This window comes from Sinocyclocheilus grahami, unplaced genomic scaffold (genome assembly GCF_001515645.1).
Source record: "Sinocyclocheilus grahami isolate Dianchi unplaced genomic scaffold, SAMN03320097.WGS_v1.1 scaffold16.1, whole genome shotgun sequence".
NCBI lineage: Eukaryota > Metazoa > Chordata > Actinopteri > Cypriniformes > Cyprinidae > Sinocyclocheilus > Sinocyclocheilus grahami.
In genome coordinates, this window is record NW_015505195.1 from 2,796,411 (window position 1) to 2,817,831 (window position 21,421).

General features: G+C 35.8%; 2 protein-coding genes and 1 long non-coding RNA gene across 3 annotated transcripts; 2 read left to right on the forward strand and 1 right to left on the reverse strand.

Annotated features, from left to right (window-relative positions):
* Nucleotides 1–5,709: 5,709 nt before the first annotated feature.
* Nucleotides 5,710–6,963, forward strand: LOC107550384 (uncharacterized). The gene is made up of 3 exons (XR_001604657.1): nt 5,710–5,865; nt 6,437–6,480; nt 6,917–6,963. It is a non-coding gene; the product is annotated as an uncharacterized lncRNA (long non-coding RNA).
* Nucleotides 6,964–7,023: 60 nt separating this feature from the next.
* LOC107549888 (transmembrane gamma-carboxyglutamic acid protein 1-like) lies at nt 7,024–9,537 on the forward strand. Its single transcript, XM_016231076.1, has 2 exons — nt 7,024–7,047; nt 8,022–9,537. The coding sequence occupies exons 1-2, from the start codon at nt 7,024–7,026 to the stop codon at nt 8,493–8,495; spliced, it is 498 nt and encodes a 165-aa protein (XP_016086562.1). The 3' UTR covers nt 8,496–9,537.
* Nucleotides 9,538–13,244: 3,707 nt separating this feature from the next.
* On the reverse strand, nt 13,245–19,885 carry LOC107550392 (oxygen-dependent coproporphyrinogen-III oxidase, mitochondrial-like). The gene is made up of 7 exons (XM_016231653.1): nt 19,208–19,885; nt 17,918–18,061; nt 16,100–16,210; nt 15,856–15,997; nt 15,250–15,468; nt 14,289–14,393; nt 13,245–13,881 (listed from the first exon to the last, which is right to left on the reverse strand). Exons 1-7 carry the CDS (start codon nt 19,734–19,736, stop codon nt 13,797–13,799), a joined length of 1,335 nt encoding a protein of 444 aa, XP_016087139.1. The 5' UTR covers nt 19,737–19,885; the 3' UTR covers nt 13,245–13,796.
* Between the last annotated feature and the right edge of the window lie 1,536 nt (nt 19,886–21,421).

Below are 21,421 nucleotides of genomic sequence, written 5' to 3' on the forward strand. Positions count from 1 at the left end.
CCCCGTTCACAAACCCGCTCTGAACGATGCGTTTACGAACAGAAATGAAACGGTCCGAGCGGAGTGAACAATTCACAAACATATTGAACCGAGTTGTCCCAGACGCAATAAGCCTGAGGATTTGATTGATAGAGCAAAACATAAATTGCTTTAATAGCCAAACAAATTAAAATGATAAAAATAGAATATGTATATGTGATTAAAAAAATAGATTTGTTTTTTTCGTTTGTTTATTTATTTTTTGAAAAAACTTTTTTCATTCGAGAAGAGATACATTATTGTAAATACAAATTATTTTTAGGTTACTGTATGCTTTTTATGAGGTGAATCATGGCTTCAGCAAAACAAACTGGGACATTTAAAGACAATAAATATGCTTATTAATAATACTTAATAGTAATAAAACATAATAAACATGTGCCGAGAGATAGCTGCGGTTTAGAGCATGTTAATAAGCCTATGTAACCTGGAAGGAACCGTGATAACTTGTAAAAATAATCACTGAATCGTTTTCTTGACGCGGACTGTTCAAAAGAATAGATTTGCGGAAATGAGTCGGACATCCCGTCACGAGGAAAATACACACCAGACCCACCAACTTCAGGGGCGTCAACGCCGACACGCGCACTTCCTCCGCTCCGCTCATGGATGAGGCCATGTCGGCTGGATGCGCCGGTGATGTGGAGCGATGTTGCGCTGCGTCGCGCAGAAGCCAGGAACGATGATCCCAGGCAATGTTTTTGGATCCGTATTCGCGGTCAGTGTTTTGCAGATTGTGGAGCAGCTGCGCGAGAGGGACGCTGTAGCAGCTGCCCTCGCGCTCCTGTGAACGCGACTACACTGCACATTATTGAAAAAATCTCTGCTGCACCTGCAGGGTCCTAGTGCCTAGCTAGAACTCCCCGTTCACAAACCCGGTCTGAACGATGCGTTTACGAACAGAAATGAAACGGTCCGAGCGGAGTGAACAATTCACAAACATATTGAACCGAGTTGTCCCAGACGCAATAAGCCTGAGGATTTGATTGATAGAGCAAAACATAAATTGCTTTAATAGCCAAACAAATTAAAATGATAAAAATAGAATATGTATATGTGATTAAAAAAATAGATTTGTTTTTTTCGTTTGTTTATTTATTTTTTGAAAAAACTTTTTTCATTCGAGAAGAGATACATTATTGTAAATACAAATTATTTTTAGGTTACTGTATGCTTTTTATGAGGTGAATCATGGCTTCAGCAAAACAAACTGGGACATTTAAAGACAATAAATATGCTTATTAATAATACTTAATAGTAATAAAACATAATAAACATGTGCCGAGAGATAGCTGCGGTTTAGAGCATGTTAATAAGCCTATGTAACCTGGAAGGAACCGTGATAACTTGTAAAAATAATCACTGAATCGTTTTCTTGACGCGGACTGTTCAAAAGAATAGATTTGCGGAAATGAGTCGGACATCCCGTCACTGCTTCTCATCTGGCGTTTAGATGGTGGCATATTTCTCTCACACGCTTTTCCCTCATTTGCTATTTTCTCCCATTCTCCGTTTTCTTTGATCTGTGCTATGTGCTCTCACAAACACGCACATAGAGCAATGTGTCTTATTTCAAACAGATAATGAATCGTCTTTCTCAGAATAATTAGAGACACATTGAGTGCTTATATGAATGCTATCCAAACGTTTTGTGGGAAAGGGAAAATACTTGAATATTTCATCAGAAAATTGACTGGTGTATGATGTAACCTATCTAAAACTGTTAATTTAAAAAAGTAGGCCTATTATTTAGATAAATGCATATCATTAGTAGAGCAGCATGAATCCCTACATGAAATTCACTTACATATAAGTCAAAAGACAGATGAATCAGTATCCTCCATTTAGTGTTGTTATATGTAAGGTTATGGTCAACATGCATTCAGCCTGAAAAGCTACATTGTTCATGATTAGAAAGTCTGTCAACAAAGGACACCTGAAATTTCATAGCTTGGCCTTGCTAACAAAAGTATCTAACAGAAAAAGATAACACCCTCAATACATTCTTTGTTCAGTTCACAAGATATACACTTTCATTCTTCCTTAACTCCACTGTGAATTAACACAGCAAGACTAAACATCAAATTCTATTAGGCTACTGTTTTCAGTTCATCACAAATTAGCTTTTCATGTGGAGTAATGAATAATTCAAATTCAAATTAATGATTGTTGTTTAACAGGTCAAAAATACTGGTTTGCCTTGAAGGTAAAGAACAAATTCAGAATGTAATAGACTGGCAGTCTCTAGTTGCCTGCAGGCATTTTTTCCCCCCTGCAAAGACACCTTTTGTTGTTGTTGTTGTTTTTTATCATCAAAGGTTCTGTGAAAGAGACAGGAATAATGTGAGATACTGAGTGTGTGTGTGTGTGCACTGGTTTAGGTGGTTTATGAGGACACAAATTTGTATAATGACATGGGTATGACACAGGTATTACAATATGATGGTGGTTTTTTGAGGACACTACCTGTGTCCCCGTAATTCAAAAGGCTTTAAAAACATACTAAATGGTGTTTTTTTTTAAATGCACAAAGTTTTCTGTGAGGGGTAGGTTTAGGTGTAGGGTTGGTGTGGGTGATAGAAAATACAGTTTGTATAGTATAAAATCCATTACGCCTATGGAGAGTCCCCATAAACCACCAATACCAACATGCGCATGTGTGTGTGTGTGTGTGTGTGTGTGTGTGTGTATTGCGTTCTTCTGCCTGTTTCAGAAATGAATATGTATAGTATAGGGGTTATATGCGCAACCGACTTCCGTTTTCTGTTTACCTGGTCTCGCCGCTTCCGGTTCAAGGACTTTGCATACACTCTTAAAAATATCAAAAGGTTCTTCAAGCGAGGCCATAGAAGAACCATTTTTGGTTCCACAAAGAACCATTCAGTCAAAGGTTCTTTAAAGAACCATCTCTTTCTTAACTTTTTTATAATCTGAAGAACCTTCTTTCGCCACAAAGAACCATTTGTGAAACAAAGGTTCTTCAGATGTTAAAGGTTCTTTATGGAACCATTTAGATAAAAAGGTTCTTCTATGGCATCGTGAAGCACCTTTATTTTTAAGAGTGTATGCTTCGTTAAATAAGAAGCAGTTTTACTCAAGATGCCTAGTAGATACCAAAGATTGTCATAACCAATGTCCATCACATATGCGGAATGATACCTAAAAGTTTTTTATTTTTATTCTATTCACTAACATTTATATAAACATTTTTTTAATAAAACTTCAATAAAAACAGCTAGCTAGTTTAACTGATTATCTTAAAAGTCCATAGATATCGCTATTATTTATTACAGCTGTTAGCACGTTCTACGGAAGCGATGAGATGTTTTCCAGGTTTGGTCAGGTGACGTTCGACATATACTCTATTGCAGTGGTTCTCAAACCTCTCCATGCACCCCCTGCACTGCACGTTTTGTATGTCTCCATACTGTATATCTGACACACCCACTTCAGGTCTTGCAGTCTCCACTAATGAGCTGATGAGTTGAATCAGGTGTGATAGATGAGGGAGACATACAACATGTGCAGGGCTGGGGGGACTCCAGGACAGGTTTGAGAACCACTGACCCTATTGAACTGATTTTCAAGGCCATTTTTGCATGTTAGCATTATACGGGTTTGGGTCGTTGTGATTGTACTGCGTTACATCATTTTTCCCACCGTGTCCAATACTAAATTCAGTGCGACACACTTTGCAAAAAGCGTGGGAATTGTCGATGCTGCTTCGCGATAAGAAATTAAATTCCTCAGTCCAGTTGTTTTTAACCCATTTTGTGCCCACATTTTTCTGAATGGTTTCATGCATATAGTCATATTAATAGTGTCCTATGTGAACATGTTCTGCATTTATTTTCCCCAGGTTTTATTTATTTTTTCTTGAAAATCGTATTTGAATGTGCGGCAACTATAGTGGCCGGTGGGCAAATATGTTGTATGCATCCCTTCAAATTTGAATAGGAGGAGAGCATTTGGCATCTAACTCAAAATAACTGCTTTCAACAGATCAATCTTTATTCATAAACAAATTTATTATGCATAAAAGTCGAAGAACATTCGATGCAAACCCCCAAAAAGTTGCATCTAGCTTATAATCTCTTGAATTAAAAAGTTCTCAAAAAGTTAAATGAAAATAAATAAATAAATAAAAATAAATAGAATGAAGAAAATATTACATCTATATAATAAAAAAGGTATACCTGAAAGAAAATTACGCATTTAACTGTTTGGTTACCAACATTCTGCAAAATGTCTTCTTTTGTGCTCAACAGAAGAAAGAATCTCATAGGTTTGCTACTTGAGGGTGACTAAATAATGACACAATTTCTATTTTTGGGTGAACTTTCCCTTACGTAAGCAGTTTTAGTATAAGTAGCCTACAAGTAGCCTACAAGGAGTACTGCGGTGAAGGTTCAAGTAGTTTTATAAATTTACATAAACATATTTGCATACTATACTTAGTGATGTAAATATGTAAAATATCTCATATTTTATGAATAGGCACATATTGATTAGGTCAAATGGATCAACCCTGACAAAAGTCCTTTGATATTCATGAAATTAATGATATTCTTTTTAAAATATGTGATTATTTAAATATTTTTGTTTGCTTGTTTATTTGTTTATAAATTATATTTGTTATTATGTTTATTTGTTTATATATTTTGTTTGTTTGTTTGTGTTTGTTTGTTTATTTACTTATTATTGAACGTGCAGGTATTTTCATTCTTAGAGGTGTGTTAGTTAAATTAAAATAAATAAATAAACTGAATGAAGAAAATAGTACATCTATATAATAAAAAGGTATACCTGAAAGAAATGTTCTACGCATTTTTTTAGGCCCATAGTATTCAATGGCTGACTGTAGTAGGTGATTTAATATAATAATGTAAATGTAAACGCATTACTTGTCTGAATTTCAACATTATAATGGAATCATAAGCTACTAGTCATAAAATGAATTAGGGTCCTTGACCAATAAGAATGAAACACATCCAAACTGGATAAAGGGGCCTCAATATTTGGACCCTTACAAGGCATAATGTCATAAAAGGGAGAAAAAGATAATCTACAGCATAATGCCTTAGCTCTTTATCTTTCCATTCTTCCTTTTGTGTGACTGACGGAAGTTTGTCAACTGCTGCTGTCACTTGAAAACTGGAAATTCCCACCCCCCCATGGCAAAAGCAGACACAGAAGTGGGGCAGTAGAAAGATTGCTCTCTCATCTCCTCCTTTTGACAGATTTATTCCCTATTCCCAAATTAAGGTCTACTGTACAGTAGATATGTCAGTTAAAGCAGCACTTTGTAACTTTTTCTGTTCAAAATTTGCAAAATGTATATAATGAGCGAGTACATCATGAATTCATCTTCCAAACCGAGTTTTTGTCTTATTCCGAATCACTACGGTACACTTATAATAAGTACTTATATTTGGACTATTGTAGCCTGGTCGGGTCGTCACCGCTGCGGAGTAACACATACCTGCGTGAATCGCCATAGACACAAACTTAGAGAAGTAGCTCCGGTTGGAATGTTAATTTAATTAATTCAATTAATTATTAATTTAATGCATTAATGTAGTTCACCTGTTTCTCATATTCACAGTGTTTTCTGGCAAGCCATTATAAAAGCCGATATAAACATGACCAATTCCTTCCTGTCTCATTATCTACAAAAAGGGATTTACAAAAGAACGAATCTTGTTCTGTAATTACACCCCATATCCCACAACCCGCAACCCGCGTTAGCGGTTTACTATTCGGGCTCCTGACTGCGCATGCGCCAAATCAGGACATTGGGACTGTGTTTGTGTTTGGGTGGAACGGGTAAACACAGTTTGTGTATTTTATTAATCTATTTTAAAGTTGCAGCCTTTTCTAATTATTATATACAAAACATATAGCTTCCGGCGCGTCGATGGTTATATTAATTTGTGCCGTTTTTATGTATAAAACCGCGTAGACAAGCTTCAGGCGATAGTCATCACGTAACATGGATTGAATTTGCGACACAATTTTGTATGCCTGTCATGTTCTTTTAACGTCTCTTAGCGGCAGCTTTACGTTTCTGTGTACGTTAGTGAAATAACAGTCGTTTTGTGCTTGTCAAATACGTACCTGTTTTTATTCGTGTGCTGACAATGCTTGACTGTGTCCTGTACATGCTAGTAAGCTAACAGTCCTTGTGCCATACAAAATGATTTGTTTTTGGACAGATTTTTGCTGTTTTATTGTGACTTAACATACGGACACCGCTCTGCAGTGTTTTATGCCGAATTCCATCGAGAATGTTGCTATTGTTTTGACTTTGAGAAACTGAAAATGCATGATCACAAGTGATGTACTGTAATTGGGTGGTTATTGATTAAATCTGTTCGTTTGTTCTGTCGTCCCCTAGGTCCAGTTTCCCTCTTTGAAAAGCTGCAGGAATCATGGGAGCCGGTGAGTCTTTTTAAACTTTAGTTCTGCTAGATACTATGTGATATTTTCAAGGATGTTGTTTTGTGTTTTTTAACGTTGCTTAGATATGTAGTGGGTGTGTATGCTGAGCCAGCTTGTGATCTCTCATGGATGTCACTTAAAGGTGATGCATATTTCTGTCGTAATTTCCAATTGGTATTAGTCAGTCACAGATTATCAACAGGGTCTTGGCCTGCATAGCGCCTCTAATATTCAATCCATGCCTAATCAGATAATTATGGATCACAATGTAGCATCTGATTTATTTCTCCCACTCTCAATGCTGAAGAACAGTAGGCTACTCTTTCACAAGCTCCCTGTGCCTGAGAGGAACCTGCATTTCAACGAAATCACTTTGCCAGTCATAGCCCCCCTCCTTGTTTCTGTGCTGAGTGCTTATTGTTTGTATCTCCGCCAGTGTTCCTGCCAGCAGATGCGGCGCACTCAGTGCTGCGGAGGCTCCCGGGCGTTAACACTGTTTATACAAAATAACAGAACAATGTAAAGTTAGTATGTTTTTACGGAATGTGTGCTCTTGTCGAGTCCAGGGTAGGACTGAATGAATTTATAATGTATTTTTTCCGATGATTGTGATGGGGGGGAAAAAAAAAAATCAATACAGGTTTGATGTGCTTGTTTGTAGATATGCACACATGCATGATTGGCCAAAAATATTTTTGATAATAAGTGTGAATATAATTATTAATATTGTGATTATTATTATTTGTACTTAATAAAAATATTAAATGAAATCAAGAATTTAAGAAAAATAATACAATAATTTTATTTTACAGTGAAACTTAATGACATTCTTTTTCTTCATTTTCAAATGTTAAACTAGTTTTTATTTTGTTGTAAAACCTCAGAGAGCCTTTCAGCTTCTCTTTTGTTGACAACAGATGGTTTGTAAGCACTTTATATTGCTAATCTAATCGCTATTTGCGTTTTAATCCGATTAATTGTGCAAAGTTCAGAATTTAATAATGTCTTCCTTTTGAATAATGAATTAGAATTGGAAGAAGAATTTACTAAATTAAAACCAATTCTGGACAATAAAGTGTTCTTCCACCCCTGTCCACAAAAGTTAATTCTAAAAAAACGGAATACAAATTTCCATAGGTCTGTTGTTCTGTCTGTCCATCGGTCCTTCAAACTTCAGGGCTTTTTAAACTTTCTTCAAAACTTTTAAACAAGCCAAAATTCAAAGTTTGTTTTGACGAACTTTGCTTTACTAGTTACAAATTTATTTTCTCCATAATCTCTTTTTGAAATTAATTCATTTAATTGTAGATTCGACATCATGTTTGCTACCTCAATTCAAATTCAGGAACATAATTGAAATGCAAAATTAATTCTCAGTTCAGTTCTGTATGGTGCATTGCTTTGTTGGTTTGCAAAGTTTTGGTTATTGGTCTTGATGACATTGAAGAGGGTGTGGTTTTTGTTTTCAATACAAGTTTGTTTTGCTTGTTTACATTTATGCAGACAATGTCCTTATCTAATTTTTTTTTTCTCCCTTACAGAGGCGATTCTGGGAGGAGTACCAGCGTGAGAGCAGCCCCAGGCCTGGAGGACTGGAATCCATCGCCGGTGGCATTCATTCTCTGTACCTGATCTTACCCCTGCTGCTGGTTTTGCTGCTCATTGCTGCAGTTTCCATCACGGTGTGGAGATGCCACTCACGCAAAAGATCCCAGCAAAGCCCTGCCATTGGGCGTCCACAAAGAGACACAACCCTATCAGTGGTGTCAATGGACCAGTGGGGTCGGGACTACCATCCTGACATCAGTCCTCACTCAGAGATCAGTGCCAACAGTAGCCCCGCCTACCCTGGTGCTGACCTCACACCTGGGCGGAGCAGTCGGGGGGACCCGCCCCCTTCATACGAGGAAGCTGTGGGCCATACAGATATACAGATTGAAGCGGAGCCTCCACCACAATATGAAGACATCATCAGTAACCATGGTAACACCGTTATCATCTCCCAGGGAAAGTGACAGATCTTCCAGGCATGTTATCCAGCCTCATGTAGGGATGCATTTTGATGCCAATACACCAATACTGTAAACCCTGTTTTTTTCCTTACTTGCTGTGTCTCTCTTCTCTTTTATAGCTAATGTTTTGGCGGGATGTGAACATGTTTTGCCCGTTTATTTTTTTTAGTACTAGAAATATTTTTTTACAACATCACTACTACAGTGACAGGCTTTTCAACTCCAGCACTAGCAAAACGGCTAACTTCTTTACTTAATGTGAAGAGAAAACAACTAATGCAATAACATTATCCTCAGTACTGTTACTCAGATATTGATAAACATTGAATTGCTTTGATTTCAGAGATGTTCGTAGAACACATAACAACATGAATCCTGATCCAAGCCCAAATCCAATGAAGTACCAGAAGTACAATTAGTGAGTAATGTCATCAGCCATTTTTTTTTGAGTTAGTAAGTCCTATGAGTGTCAGAACATCTTAGAAATGAACTGAACATTTGGTCAGTTGTGGCCTCTCATGGGACAATTAAAACATATAATTGTAAATAATCAGATTCAGAGGAAAAAAATGCACAATATTTTCAGGAAGTTTAAATTGTAATGTTTACTGACATTCAAGGTTCATTGCAACCTTTATCAATAGCCATCTAAACTTAGGCTATCTCTGTATAATTGCATAGACGTCACTATGCACTGGACTCACAGCCTCAATGAAATACTGATATTGGGTTGAGTTTTTTTTTTTTCACTAGTAGTTGAGGTGTTAAACACTGTGTTCGATTTAGTTAGCATGTTTTAAACATTTCAGCTGAATGGATAAGTTAACGGTGTGAATTTGCTTATAATACATTGCTGATAACATTGACCAATCAAATCCAATCCTGATTTTATGTAGCATCATGGTTGTTAATGCTGAATCAGCTTAACTGGGCACCTAGTCAACATGTGTGTGGTTTTAACTCCTATTTGGATTTGGGAAAATACAATACTGAAAAGAATAGTTCACCCAAAAATGGAAATTTGCTGAAAATGTACTCCCCCCTCAGGCCATCCAAGATGTAGATGAGTTTGTTTCTTCATTGGAACAGATTTGGAGAAATTTAACATTACATCACTTGCTCACTAATGCATTCTCTGCAGTGAATGGGTGCCATCAGAATGAGAGTCCAAACAGCTGATTAAAAACATCACGATAATCCACAGGACTCCAGCCCATCAGTTAACATCTTGTGCAGTGAAAAGCTGCATGTTTGTAATTATCTAATCCATCATTAAGACGTTTTAACTTTTTAAAATCATTGCTTCAGTCCTCTATCCATATTAAACATTTCAGTGAAACATTCTGATGGCACCCATTCACTGCAGAGGATCTATTGATGAGCAAGTGATATAATCCTAAATTTCTCCAAATCTGTTGCGATGAAGAAACAAACTAATCTGTGTCTTGGATGGATTGAGAGTGTACATTTTCAGTTTTGGGTGAACTTTTCCTTGAACTGTTGTATTGTGCAAGTGTGGTTTGAGGTTTGCCATTGAAGTCAAGCCACAGTGAGGTCTATGCAAACAGTGCTTTCTTTCCTCTCTATAGCTTTGGAGCAGTTTACATGGTCACAGCCTTGTGAAATTTATTCTTTATTGTGGCCAAGGATTAAACGGGCATATTAAGCATCCCAAGCTGGGAATTCTAGGACAAGCAAGATGAATTGTCCATTGTGGAGGTAATTAGTAAGGAGCAAGAAGCATGCTTTTTGTTTGTTATGAGCTGTGTGCAGACTCTCTTTTAGATTTGTTTTAGGGTAAATTGTTTTTTTTTTTCTCTAACCTCTTAGAGAATGTTGAAAAATAACAATTATGACTTCCTTGACCATGCTGGTTGTTTTTATCTGAACTCTGGTATATTTTGAATGTGTTGAAGGCTGTTTTCACACTTGGTTTGATTGTTTGATTCAACCCTTCTGCTTTCACACTAGTTTTGGGTCAGAATCGTGGTATGTTTGCATTTACAATGCAAGTGTTCGCAGCAACTGTGTACCGCTACAAAGCATAACTCTTTCCCCACTACAAATTATTTTTTGGTAACACTTCAACCTGACACCTTTTATATATTATAAAGGTATTTATAATGTACATTGTAAAGCATTCTGTATTTTTATAAATAATTGTAACCAAAATTAAAATCTAATATTTGCAGATTCCTTGTTACATCTAAAATGAGTTGTTTTAATACATAATATTTTGAAAAAAGTGTAACAATGAATAGGTAAGTATTGTGGTTACATTTATTCATGAGGTCATACAATGCATTTTAAGGTATGTGTGTGTGTGTGTGTGTGTGTATATATATGCGCTTCAGGTAACGTGTTACTGATTTTACCTCCTGAAATGTCTCTTCAGACTGTTGAAAAACAATTTTGGATATTTTACACTAACTATTAGGTTGGGCTTGTCTGTGTGTTTAACCGCAAGCGTACACGTTTACCTCATACCATTTATTACTGATTTCTTACGCCGAGTCTAGTTTTCACCTCAGGCCCAGCTACACTAAACAAAAACCAAGAGAATTTCAGATTAGGATCAAATGATGGGAACAAGCAGTCCTAGTCGCCGAAAGAAAGAAAAAAACTCAACGACATAGGACAATAATATTTGCAGATTCCTTGTTACATCTAAAATGAGTTGTTTTAATACATAATATTTTGAAAAAAGTGTAACAATGAATAGGTAAGTATTGTGGTTACATTTATTCATGAGGTCATACAATGCATTTTAAGGTATGTGTGTGTGTGTGTATGTATATATATGCGCTTCAGGTAACGTGTTACTGATTTTACCTCCTGAAATGTCTCTTCAGACTGTTGAAAAACAATTTTGGATATTTTACACTAACTATTAGGTTGGGCTTGTCTGTGTGTTTAACCGCAAGCGTACACGTTTACCTCATACCATTTATTACTGATTTCTTACGCCGAGTCTAGTTTTCACCTCAGGCCCAGCTACACTAAACAAAAACCAAGAGAATTTCAGATTAGGATCAAATGATGGGAACAAGCAGTCCTAGTCGCCGAAAGAAAGAAAAAAACTCAACGACATAGGACATATTCAGTATTAAATATCAGGAAAGTGTGTGTATGGGGTGGGGGGGATGAAGAAAAAAACAATGGAAGTGTTAACGCATTTGTACTTATTCAGTAACTATGAGTGAATGCACTTTTTTTTTTTTTTAGGGAACTGATTGCTCTTTGTAAAGGAATATTAATTGATGTGTAAAGGAATAATTGATGTGTAAGATGTGATAAATTACTTGGAAAAAAAAAAGGCAAATGCTGTTTGGTTTATCCTTTTGGCTTTCTACAGTTTATATTCTCAGTTCTTCGACAACACGCTCAGCTGACATAAATATGCAATAAAATACATCAGCACTAACTCGAGAAACCTTTGTGAAAATCAAAACCGTCTCACTTTGCCTAAAGTTTTACGTTTTTAAAGGTAATGTGAAATAAGACTACCATCTTTTGAAATACAGTCTGATGATGTTGTAAGTTTGGCTGACTTTCTGATGTTGCTGTACATGTGCAGGCTGATATTTCTGTGGTAGTTGGGGAGTGATTGTGGTGGTGTTTATTGCTGAAGCCTTACTCCGAGACAGATGTTTATATATAAATGTATTAAGAAATGTAATTTTTGTAATGATTGAGCTTGACTTATTTGTAATAAAGGTTTTTTTGGCCCTCACTCCTCTTGTCCCGCTGCTCATTATACACGATTAAAAAAAAAGAGAGAAAATAGTCAGCAAGAACAGATTAAATTGATCATATATGACAGTACATACCTATATACTGTTATAAATAATTTGTATTTCAAATAAATTCTGGACTTTTGAATATTCTATTCAAGAATTAAATTTTTTTTTTTATCAGTTTCCACAAAAATATTAAGCGGCACAACTATTCTCAACATTGATAATAGGGAAAATTTCCTGAGTGACAAATCATCATAGTATCATCAATGTTAGAAATGGCTGCTGAAAATTCAGCTTTGCAATCACCGGAATACATGTACTTATTTTCAAATATATTAAAATCGAAAACAATAATTTTAAATTGTATCAATTCACATTATTACTGTTTTTACTTAAAAAAAACAAACAAAAATCTTTTGATAAAAGATCTGACAAATAATTTACCATGTTCCTATAGCATAATGTACAATGTATTTGATGTTTTTAAGTATTCTGTTTCAAGGTTTATAAATGCAAATGAATCACAAACTTAATTTAATGGTCTTCCTTTAAAATTCATTTCAGCATATCAATTAATGCTAAAATGCACCACATTTACAACCTGAATTACTCTGCATACATCCAAACAAGCACAAAGAGCTAGTTCTATGTTGTAGCTTATTAACTTTGAGTAGATTTGCATGCTAAAGTGACTTGTCCAAGCAATAGACACCCAAGTTTGTTCTGTTGCCTTAGAGACATCTGATGAATATTGTTTAACCATGCCAAATGTGAACTTGAATACATATCATGCAGTTTTCTTATTTGTAAAATCTATTAATGGCATGTCACAACTGAATTTTTTTAAGGCTTATAAACAACTAGACTACTTTATTGACCAGATTTACAGTATAGTATATCACATAAAACCACATATAAAAACACTTTATTATTTTGTAATGCACAGAATATCAACATTATAATGTCCTGAAAATACTCCTAATTATGATTCCTTTTTTAATATTCCTATTTTTATTTTATTTTTTAAAGCCAGTAAAGAAATAGATATATGTTAGCACATGACAGGACACAAAACGAAAATGAACAGGGTAAGAAAAGCAATAATGGCATGGCACTTACATCAGCACACGGTAAACATGACCATTTAGACACGTGATTAACACATCCATTCAAAATCAGCATACCAAAGTCATTACAGGTTTCGAATACACCAGTAGTCATGATTAAAGCAGTGCAAGCAGAAACAAAGCTGCAACTAAGTAACACTGTCACAGGAGTAAACACTGCATTTCCAGTGAATCCATACAGCCAATGGCAGTGATAGAATGTTCATTACAGCCAAGCCAGTAATTGTGTAGTGCTGCGGTCAGACAGCATAAACAATCAATAACTCAAAGGATGAGAATGTGTCCTGTGTCCTGAGAAGTTGATTTTCTGTTTTAAGGAATGTTGTTCTTATTAAAGTTGCTGCTACGTTTGGTATCACTGAGCAAATCCCGAGACAAACCCACCCCCCATTTTCACAATTCCCACCCAATAATGCCAATATTGATGACTGGTTAAATCAGATCCATTCTTTAGGGTTTCGTAAGACCTCCAGCATCTCGGCTTCCTTACTGCCTTTTGTGGGCTCATGCATGTACTCCCACCTGAAATGAAACATTTATGGCTAGTGAGTTAGTAATATTAAATGATAGAATAATACAATAAAGACCATTTAAATGACACTAAAGAAGCAAGTTTACTTTAAAACATTAAGTTGAGTTTTTAAAAGGATCATATCATGAGGAATACCATTTTCTTTTATTGTTCGAGGTTATCATAGGAGCTCATTTTCAGAAATGGTTGTAAAAAAAATTACATTGGTGTGGAAAAACTTGTGTTAGAAGTAGACCTCAGGGGAAACATGAAAAAAACCTTTAAAAAAAGTAAAATTTATTTCAACTCTATAAGTAAACGCTATAAAATATTACAAAAAATAAAAGCTCAAGAGGATGGTCCATGGTAACAGGCAGTAGCAGATGTGACAAAGTTTTCTTAATACAAAATCCTTTACCTAGCAGTAAGTGGTAGGGACATCAGGATGCTCTCGATACGAGACCCAGGTGTGGCCAGGCCGAATTTCACCCCTCTGTCATACACTAAGTTAAATTCGACATATCTAGGAATCACAGAGAGTTTGGTTAGCTGCTGAACATTTATATATGACATACATATTATATGACAAACAACATCAAATTCAATTCAAAAGACAACTACAAATGTAGTCATAACTATGCTATATTATCATACTAAAATAAAATATTGAATAATGATGAACATTATTAATATCGAGTTATTTTAACAGAAACTAAAATAGACTTAAGACTGAATTTGCATAAGATACTATTTTATTTGTTTGTATATATATATATTTAAGATATTTTTCTGTATGTCATTCTGTATGTTGCTGGCAATTTAATCTATTCAGCATTATACTATAAAGCAATAAAATATATTTATATACATTACTGTTCAAAAGTTTGGGGTCGGTAGTTTTTTTTAAATATGTGTTTGAAAGCGGTGTCTTATGTTCACCAAGGCTGCATTTATTTGATCAAAATACAGTAAAACAATACAATTGTGAAATAGTTGTTTTTGATATATTTTTTTAAATATGATTGCAAATCTGAATTTTCATTTCCAATACTCCAGTCTTCAGTGTCACATGATCCTTCAGAGATCTATCTAATATGCTGATTTGATGCTCAAGAAACTTTTCTTATTATTATCAATGTTGAAAACGGTTACAAAACTGCTCAATATTGTTGGAAATTATGATACATTTTTTTCAGGATTTGTTGATTAATAGAAAGTTCAAAAGAAATAGAACTTTTTGAAACAATGTAAGCCTTTACTGTCACTTTTGAGCTATTATTTTCTCAAAACAAATACTACTGAACCTAAACTTTTGAACTGTAGTGTGTATATTAAAAAAAAATCACACTTCATCAGCATGGACTCCCTCTTTAACCAACCTGCCTCTCCTGACTTGCTGCCAGTCTTTCTGCTCGGGGGTAAAGGAGTCATTTAGATGTTTGTATACAATGGGCAGGTAACAAGGCACCACAGTTTTAGCGCAGCTCTTCACAAAATTAAAGGCCTCCTCCTGATTGGGGGAATCCAAATCATCAAAAAAGATCCCACCAATGCCTCTCGTCTCTGCTCGGTGACGGATGTAGAAGTAATTGTCACACCTTGAGAGAAAAAATAATAATGATGCTAACCTAATATTGAAAATGAAAATGTAGTTACAAATCTAGTTAATTACAAATAAAATTAAATGTAACAAAATTATAAAATACAAAAACGAAGTACTAACAATCAAAGATTTGAAAGGCTTTGTCTTTTAAATGAACATCTGTCTCATTCATGATAAACTAAAAAAATAAATAAAAGGGATGCCTTGAAACAAAAGTGTTGACTCACAAAAAAACAAACAATGACTGCTGTAAATAATGAGAAATCTTATCACTGCTGAACACCCAGAAGATAAAACGCTCATACAGCACACACATCCTCACACCCATAACAGCTGTAACACACCCCATTCAAACTACACACAACAGTAATGAGATTCCTACCACTTTTTGAAGTCTGGGTAGTACTTAGGATGATGCTTGTCACATGCTTTCTTCAGAGTCTTGTGGAAATGGGTGGCATCTTCCAAATCCACATAGACAGGAGTGAGATCCGTTCCTCCACCAAACCACCACTGCTTTGTGCCTGTGACAAGGAGGGAGATGGATAGAGAATGTGATGGGTGGTGCTCACAGATAACAACATCTCTCTTCTCACAGCGTCAAGTGACTTGGCAAGAACACTCACCGTCTGCTTCCTCAATCTCAAAGTATCTGTAGTTAAAGTGCACTGTGGGAATGTGGGGGTTTTTAGGGTGTATGACTGAACTCACGCCCATGGCACAGAACGGCAGCTTCCCTGGAACACAGAGATATTGCTAAACGGTAATAACAATAAGCATCAAGTCACGTCATCTCAATCACTCTCAATTCCATGTAACATGAGTAATCTTCCCAGTCAATGCCTTGAGACTAGGGGTGCAACGGTTCTCGGTAAAAAAAAATCGAACCGTACCGTTCTCCACACACGGTTCGGCATACACTAGGACCGCGGTTCAACTTAAATCTGACAATGCATCTGTAATATGGTTTGTTAGAGTTCGGCTAATGCATATGTCTGTTGATGGATACAAATTCTGGCTTCCCAATACATTACAACAAGAGCGATGAGAGAGAGAGAGAAAACAATACATGGACAAAGCAGTCACTCTTTAATCAGTGCTTTATGCTGGAATAACTGTCATTTATGCTGTCATCACGCGTTGATAGCGCAGGTGAGACCTGAACAGCACACGTTGCTATCTGTGTTTAAACTAAACTCATTTAAGCCTGGCCAGTTTAAATATTAAAGAGCCAGAAGACGCGAACTCCTGCACGCAGTGAGAAGATATCTGTGTGCGCTCATCCGAAGCGCGTGAACCCAAGTCTCAGAACGCGCGCAAATATTAAAGGAGTCATATGATGCCATTTCAATTTTTCCTTTCTCTTTGGAGTGTTGCAAGCTCTTGGTGCATAAAGAATATCTGTAAAGTTGCAAAGACTAAAGTCTCAAATCCAAAGAGATATTCTTTATAAAAGTTAGGAATCAGCCACACCTACCTAAAAAGGCTTGTTCTAACACGCCCCCACATATCTACATCACTATGTGGGAAGATTTACATAACGCCGCCCAAATGTTCACGCAAAGAAAGAAGGCGCAACTTTTATTTTGGCTGTAGTATTGTTGCTGCCGCCATGTTGTGAATGCGCTGTGTGCTTCGTTGTGAAAGCGAAACTACTTTGTTTGGTCTTCCAAAAGAGGACGCTCACTCAGCCCGCCGGCCTTTCCTCACTTTATCCCCCGGCCTCTGCTCACTCAGCCCACCGGCTGTTCCTCACTTTATCCCCCAGCCTCTGCTCACTCAGCCCGCCGGCTGTTCCTCACTTTATCCCCCAGCCTCTGCTCACTCAAGGCCGTCGTGTGTGACGCTGTGTTTCGTTGTGAAAGCAAAACTACTTAGTTTGGCCTTTCTGAACGTACAGTATCAGTGCACTGGATCAGTGTGTTCTCTTAAAGTACTTTCTTAATGCTAATCAAACAGCAACAACACGGAAATCTCTCACTGCTCTTGACTGAATAACTTTTGTAACTTTAATAAGGATTAATCTTTCATTTATACAGTCAAATATGCAATGTTATTTTACATTTGATTTATTCAATTTCTGTACCTAAAAACTATGTTAGACCTACCTAAAAAAACAGAAAAGCACTGTTTATTTTATTTGTATCTTTTTCACTGTTTATTTATTTGTGTAGTTAGATTATTTGTTCTTATTTTCTTTCTTTTTATTTGACAATATAGTTTTTTCCCTAACCATAGCACATACCGAACCGTACCGAAACCGGGACTCTAAAACCGTGATACAAACCGAACCGGGAGTAAATTGAACCGTTGCACCCCTACTTGAGATCACTGACGGTTCAAACTTATTTCAAAATTAAAAACTAGAGGTAGAACTGAAGATATAAGGAACTAGTTTCTGTCACACTCTGCATTCACTTCGAAATGAGTAGTAAGTCTCTCACCATCTTTCCCTTTCAGAACTTTTCCACGGCTGCGCATTTGCTTGGCGGCCTCTTCAGTGAGGTTCCCAAACACCACGGACACATTCACACCCGCTTTCTCGTAAACCTTCCCATCTTGCATCACACAGCTGATGCCACCACCACCTTTATTAGACACAAGAAACATTCAATCGGTTTTGTTACAGTGTAACACCAGCACGAATCTTCTAGCTGATATTTAATGTATGAATGTTTCTGTTTTATAGGATAACAAAGCAAAATCGAAATCTTTCCAATGCTCTGTTGGGAATCACTGATCTATGGAACAATTAACTTTTTCATATAGCAAATTGTTATAATATATAATTAAGCACACATTTTTGGAACAATGATAGCTAAATAATCTTTAGAATGCAACATTAAAAAGATGCATTTCAAATATTTTTTTGATGATTAATAATAATCATACTTTGAGTCAATAAATCAATTAAAACAAAATGGAATGTTTTAAAATGTAAAAGAAGATTTTGCCATTTAAACTTGACACTTCACCAATTACATCATGGTTTTAAAAGGAACATTTGGAAAGGCTTTCCGACTTTGATGTTTGGATGATAAAATAACTTTGTAAAATTCATACACTAGATGGTAGAGTACACAGTGTATAGTGTCATCTGGGACAACTTAAACTCCATAATTATGAAATAAAAAGTAGAAATTATGACATAAAACGTTCACATTATGACAAAAATGATGACGAAAGAAAGCCTAAATAATGAGACAAAAAGTCAAAATTACAACAAAAACCATTATGACAAAGATTTTAAATTACGAGACAAACAGCCATAATTATTACACAGGAAGTCACAGATATGATAAAAAGTCGAAATTATAGAATATAGTCAAAATTATGAGATATAAAGTCAAAGTTACAACACACAAAGTTATAATTTAACCAAAAAATTTATTTTTATTTCATAAAACTTTTTAATATCATAAATGACTTTTTATTTATTTCATCATTTCCACTTTTGCAGTATGTTATGTTTACCAAAACATGATTTTTTTTCTTATGTGGTGGAAATGGGCTCCCACATACCTGTAGATCCAAACATAAATTAGGACTTTGGACCACCATGTGTGCCACCAGTTGTTATGGTAATTATATTTTATACGTTTTTTTATAAGTTTCATTCATACCATCACTGAATAGGTTTTAAAATGAAAAACACATTCAGTGAATTCAATTAATTATAACTTCATAAAGTTAAACGTTACATTAGAAAAGTAAGGCAGCAGAAATGAGCTAACCTTCCTTTCTACTCCATCTGTCCACCTTGAACGCGCCTCCATCCACCTCCTCAAGGGCTTTACAGAATGCAGCCTGTGTCTCCATGATGAGCATCTCCATTCTCGCAGACATCGCGTCTTTCCTCTGCTCCAAGACCCTGATGTCAGTGACTGGTAGAGACATGAACGACTTGCATCTCTCCCGTATGTCCCCCTCTTCTTCTTCAACCGTGGATACCTTCGTTGCCATTTCGGCCCGCTGAAAGTGACTTACACCTGCCGTCAGAACACCAGTGACAGCTGCTGCCCCAGCAGCCAGAAATACACCTTTACCGTACCGTCCGAGTGAGATCCTCCCCGGCGATGCATGAGACATCCGTCTCGTTCCTGCTCTTATGAATGACCATTTTCCTCCCGGAAGAAAGGCACGTTTACGGAGGGTAGAGTAAGAGTGGAAATCAGCTGTGCCATGCGCAGCGCGGGACACTTGGCACAGTCTTGCTATTGGTCTCGCTGTGTTGTTTATTGTGCACAAAGCTATAGAAGTCATTTTGTCTACTGAGCGACAATAACTGTATCGGTCCACGACCTGCCAATTGATAAGATGATCATAAATAGGTGTAAAGTTACTGTAAGCAGTTTTGTACGTAGTTCCTCCAACAGTTCTGCCCGCGGAGGCGTGTCTTGACTTTTCGAGGTGTATTGTGGGAAATTGCGTTTTTTTCTTATGAACTGTGCTTTATTTAATCTAGTACGGACTACATATACCATTAACGTGAAAGTATAAACTAATCGTAATATGTACTTCCGAGCTAATAAAAATTAGGGATGGGCGATACCCCTTATTTTGTTTTCGATACGATACCGATATTTTTCAAGGCAGTATCGTCGATATCGATACCGATTCGATACTTTTGCACTAAACTTTTAAATTATGAAATTTATGAAATTATTAAATTACTAAGAGTAAAATGGGTAATGAAAACCACTTAACTTTGTTTAAAACGCATTTTAACCCATTTAATTCCAGATTTTTCCCAGACATGAAAATATCCAAATGATGTACCCCTTTGAAATAATCAATCATTTAAAAAAAAAAAAAAAGTTTGGGAAAAGTGAGTGAAAATTTTTCTTTTATGGTCGGTCACAATTGTAACCTGTGGGATTATGTGTATATTGAATTAACATATTTCTGCAGTCTTAAAAATTGTTATATATCTTAGCCCAGCTATTTTAAACTGTTTGATCACATTCTAGGGTTACTATTATGCATAAAAAAAACTTATACAACACTAATAGGAATACTGAGATCAAATACAAAAAAATACAACCATCAACGTATTTCAAAATTGTTACTTTTTTTGTAACATATATCATCACATTTTTATATTAGTGCTACCAGTATTACAACATTAATATTCGAACTTATTTGTAACATTTTAACTTTTGATTTAGTGCAATATTTTGTACTGCCATTAGGGACTGCCAGTGAATGGCTGTTGCATGCATAAAATGCAACCTTTAAATGAATTATCTTTCAACGTTCAATTTAAATAATTGAAATTGTAGCCTACATAGTTTGTGCAATTACAATTTGTTTATTGTGAAATAACTCTGTGAAATAAAACATTTCTGTCCTCTGATAAGCATTGTTCAGGGCTGCCGTTCCCAAAAGCTTTAATGCTTTCTTATGATACTTTTGGGAAACGCAGCCCTGTTTGAATGCACTGTCAGAAGTGAGTGAACGCTCTCTGTGATTGATTGGTTCTGTCTTGCAACATTTGCGTGTGTTCAGATGAACAGGAAAATAGTTCTATCCTACACAATTACTCGCTAACAAAGGTTATTTGTCCAATTCAATGATTATTGTACTCATTATTATTATTATTATTATTTTTGTTAAACAAAACCACTGGTAAATAAAATGCACCTTAGTATCGATAGTTTTTGTTTGAGTATCGATACTTTCGATACTCGCGTCAGTATCGATATATCGATACTTGGGATCGATACGCCCATCCCTAATAAAAATAAATCTTTTAATAATGTAGCGCCAGTGCCTTTAAGTTATTTTTCACTCGCTGTCCTGTTATAAATACCTTTTAAAATATTATTCATAGTATAATAATATTAATGCAGAATAATTGTTGCCTTTGTGCTAGTGTTGTGTTGACAGGATTTTTACAAGACAGTGAAATCTAGAAAAGGGTCAGGGTCAGAAAAACTTTTTTGGTA